Below are 4,161 nucleotides of genomic sequence, written 5' to 3' on the forward strand. Positions count from 1 at the left end.
CGCATACATCGGGCACCGGCCGCTGGATTTCGATGCCATGCATGCATCGGGCAGCAGGATCGTGCATGAAGCAATTTCTAAATCAGTATCAAGGGTATCGCATCTATAAAAGAATTGTCAACTTTGTACTGAAATTACATGACTACGACTCAGGCTGAACTACGACTAGTGCATAGAGAAGGTTTGTCTATTCATCACTCGAGTAAAGACATGTTGGCAGAACTTTGCAATTTAAGTTCCATACTTGCACTTGTTTCCTCAGAACATGAACAATTTTGCTATAAGTTTGAGTATGTTCATCAGTTTCTGATTATGAATCTTACCTGTAGGCTCATGAAGATTGATTTCTTGCTGCAAACAAGTCGATGAAGGTAGCTCTTGTTGTCCCAGCAGGGTCAGCGGCGTCTGATTGGAGATCTCAGCCTAGCGTCGATGGCCAGAAGATCGATGATCACAGCCGTTATCGGCGGCCAGCCATGGAAGAAGCACGTACCCAGATCCTGTTTATTGATGTTTGTTATGCCGGCATCCCTATATATATAGAAGCTTGGAAAAAAGGGCGCATGCTAGTTGCGCGGGAAGGCACAGTTGGTGCCAACAAGTTTGTTGAGGAAGACGTGGAGGGAAAAAAATGTCTGTTTTATGTAACCAGGTTTCTATAAAAACGAGTATTAGTCGTTTTTCACTAGACGCACTTTCCTGGCTTTGTGGAAACCGAATTCTGCTTATCCACAATTCTGTTGGGCCACCCAAACGTGGTTTTAGTTTGTTACACGGTTAGATCAGATTACGGGAAACCAGCTCTGATAAAACAGCGTATCCAAACAAGGCCTTAGTGGTTGTTTGGATACTAATAATAAAACCTGAGATTTAAGAAAACAAGTTTTAGGAGTGTTTTTAGGAAAACCTGTTTTAAGGGAGAATTTTCGTTACCGGGAGTTTCTGGAATAACTCGTTTGGGTGAGAAAATGTTAAAACAAGTTTTGGTAAAAGCGTGTTTGGATTAGTTAGTACTCTGTAGAGGCCGCTTACTTTCCCCTGTGTCTCTCTGAACTCAAGTCGCCTCCGCTTCTTCCCTAAATCGCCGCCGCAGCTTACCGTCTCTGTTCCTCGAGGAGCTCGACCTAGCCCAAGCTCCCCACGCCATCAATGGCTCCGGTGACCGCCGCCACGGCGACAAAGCCATACGGTTGCGCGGCTGCCGCTTCCCGTTCCACTCTCCTCATACCGTCAACGGCCACGGCTCCGGCGACCGACGCCACCACGGCGATGCCGTATGGTTCCGCGGCGTGCAGTGCAGACGTGGGGCATTCCATCTGTTCTTCACGGCGGAGGCCTACCGGCGAGGAAGAAGGGCACGCTGTCGCGGTGGACGACTCGCGACTGTGGTTGGTGGCAGAGGACAAAATCCGCCTCCATCTTCTAGACCCTTCACTACCGAGGCATCCAGGGAGTCCAGAGCGTGCTCGACGCAGTCCGAACTACTTCCAGTGGATGAGTGTGAGCTGCCCTCTTCGTGGCATGCTGGATCTGGGACTATGGTGACAGAATCTTCATTCAGATAATGTGAGGTGAGCTTCTCTCTAGCTCAGTAATTTTATATTCTCAAGGTCCATACCGAACTTGCTGTATGATGTGTGAATGGACAAGAAAATGATTTTAGCATTGAAACATTGAATGTAAAGCTTGTGGACCTACAAATGAATGAAAAATCTGTCGATAGTTATCCAATGTACCTATAAATAAAAATGATAACAACTATTTTAGTGCTTAATTAATCATCTTCATCTTCTTCTTCCTGAGTGGCATGTTGTTGGAGATTACTCCACAACTGTCGAGCGATGCTTGCACGTACTCTTTCACCGGCAACTCGATCATCTTCTTGTAAGTTTGCTTGCCCTCGAACTTCTTGGTCACCGGTGTCAACATCTCCTTGTGTTCCCTCTTGTTCATAAAGCTCAAACAACTCATCATTCCTATCAACCTTCCTTATGAAGTTATGGATGATGCAACAAGCCATAACAATTTGGACCTGTTTTTTGTAAGGATAAGGGATTCCTCCATTCCTTGTTAATATTGGAAATCGAGCTTTTAGAACGCCAAAAGTATGTTCTACAACATTCCGTAGTTGTGCGTGACGATGATTGAACAAATCTTTCTCAATACTATATCGACGTTTAGTTCCACGAAAAGAACCAATGTGATAGCGATCTCCATGATAGGGGGCAATAAATCTTGGAGTATTTGCATAGCCCGAGTCCACGAGATAAAACTTACCTGCATGTAAAGTTTGATATCACTCTCAAATTTCCTATTATATCATTACATGTTTGATACAATGAGACAAACTTTACTTGCATGTAAATTCATGTATTTTTTATTTTTATCTTCTAGGACAACAAACCCACCATCAGTAACAGCCCACCTTAATACGGCTTGATCCGATGCGGAACCTTCCCATCCAGCAGCCACATATGAAAATGTCATGTCAAATGACACTACTGCCATTACATTTTGAGAGGGATAACCATGCCTATTTCTGTAAGGAGTTTGTTTATCAAGCTTGATTTTTGCATTAATATGTGTCCCATCAATTGCTCCCATACAGTTCTGTTGAGGAAAATTCAGAATTAGAATTGGAGATTTCAACTTTGCTGCAAGTAATATCCGAAAGGAACATGTTCTTGAGATAGAATATATACCTTGAAGTATGGGTAAAACCTTGAGTCGCCCAATATTTCGTTGGGAACTTCATTGGGCGGATCTATTATGTAAACATCACGTAAGCCATTAATGGCTTTTAATACTCTCTTGAAATGCCGACTTATTGTTTCTCCTGAATGTTGAAATCTATCCTGGATAACACGGTTCCTAACATTGTGACCAATTGTATGTAGAAATATGACTAGTTGTTCATTGACGTCCATCCGTTTTGTATCCGTAAGTAAATTCCTCTCGCACAATGCATCTCGCAATAAGTAGAAGGTGTGCTTATCAACACGAAGTTGTTCATAAAATCTAACTGGATGTCCTTCCAACCACTCTCTAGTCTTTTGCGCACCAGTTAATTTAGAGGTATTACGTGGTGTTTTGAATAGCCTTCCGAACAGCACATGTTGCAAAAGTGACATTGCAGTAAGGTCATTAATAATCATTTGCTCAGAATCAGAATAGTCTCCATCTGCCATATCTTCCATGGTTTCCCTGCAAAATTTCATGTAGCAACTTCGGTTAACTGTCGGAATTTCTACAATGCTATTGTTCTAGAGCTGATAAATTTTCAGTTAAATGGTAGGACAAGAATCATTGAATGAGTGATAGGAGAACATTGAATGATTTCGGTGACAAATTTTACTCGCTAGGTTGATGATAAAACATGGAGATATGTACTGACGCAAAGAGCAACATTGCATCATTGCTGTTTGAACCAATGAACCAAAAGGAAAGGTATGCCATCAACTTCCCTCACTTATATCTTAAGCTTATGTATTTGTAGAACACACACACACACAAATATAAATCCAAGTTCTGAAGAGGGATTTATATATGAGACCATATATAACTAGTAGCACGAACCAAATAAATATATAAATTTGCATATTGATTGTTTGAACACAAAATTACAGAAGGAATTTATGGAAATTGCAAATACAACCTAATCAGAAAACTAAACAGTACGCTACAACAGGTAAAAAACTACGCATTTTCAACCCAGAGAGACCGAGTCTCTTCATCCATCTCAATGAAAATAGCCCTTTTATCAACATGTTCAAATGCTTGTGCAGCTTTCAATTTTTTGTTTGGTTCAACATCAGGCATGCTATTTAATATCTGCATACATGCTTTCACAGAGTAAGCTTCTGTTTGCTGTGCTGCATTTTTCTTTGATTCAGCAATGATCAGTGATGCATCTGCCAGGCGATCAATTGCATTAATAGCATCATCAGCTGTTCGCTTTTGCCCTTTTGAAGTGTTTTGCGACCCACTTGCATTGCCCTTCTTCTTTTTCTCGACCTTAGTGGTGTTAGGCTTCTTAGGACAAGCAACAGGGGAATCATTTGTTCCATCAGATTCAACTTCTACTATCTCATTTAGATCAATTTCAATTTGTTCTTTGCTGGTTCCACCTTTCCCTTTGCTAGATATAGCACCAACTCCTGA

At 41.6% G+C, this 4,161-nt stretch overlaps 2 protein-coding genes across 2 annotated transcripts; both read right to left on the reverse strand.

Moving 5' to 3' along the window:
* Positions 1 to 2,138: 2,138 nt before the first annotated feature.
* LOC123176655 (uncharacterized) lies at positions 2,139 to 3,258 on the reverse strand. Its single transcript, XM_044590755.1, has 3 exons — positions 2,703 to 3,258; positions 2,426 to 2,610; positions 2,139 to 2,277 (listed from the first exon to the last, which is right to left on the reverse strand). The coding sequence occupies exons 1-3, from the start codon at positions 3,216 to 3,218 to the stop codon at positions 2,274 to 2,276; spliced, it is 705 nt and encodes a 234-aa protein (XP_044446690.1). The 5' UTR covers positions 3,219 to 3,258; the 3' UTR covers positions 2,139 to 2,273.
* Positions 3,259 to 3,296: 38 nt separating this feature from the next.
* LOC123176654 (uncharacterized) lies at positions 3,297 to 4,117 on the reverse strand (the record flags this gene model as incomplete). Its single annotated transcript, XM_044590754.1, has 1 exon — positions 3,297 to 4,117. A coding segment is annotated over one exon (421 nt), but the record flags the coding sequence as incomplete, so codon positions are not given.
* Positions 4,118 to 4,161: the final 44 nt, after the last annotated feature.

This window comes from Triticum aestivum, unplaced genomic scaffold, assembly GCF_018294505.1.
Source record: "Triticum aestivum cultivar Chinese Spring unplaced genomic scaffold, IWGSC CS RefSeq v2.1 scaffold106732, whole genome shotgun sequence".
Taxonomy (NCBI): domain Eukaryota; kingdom Viridiplantae; phylum Streptophyta; class Magnoliopsida; order Poales; family Poaceae; genus Triticum; species Triticum aestivum.

What these genes read in the sequence shown, in the direction of transcription:
- LOC123176655 (XM_044590755.1), bottom strand. Translation starts at nt 3,218, where the DNA reads ATGAAATTTTGCAGGGAAACCATGGAAGATATGGCAGATGGAGACTAT. An exon ending in GGTTTTACCCATACTTCAAG is followed by an intron (nt 2,611 to 2,702) that starts GTATATATTCTA and finishes TTTCCTCAACAG; the next exon opens with AACTGTATGGGAGCAATTGA.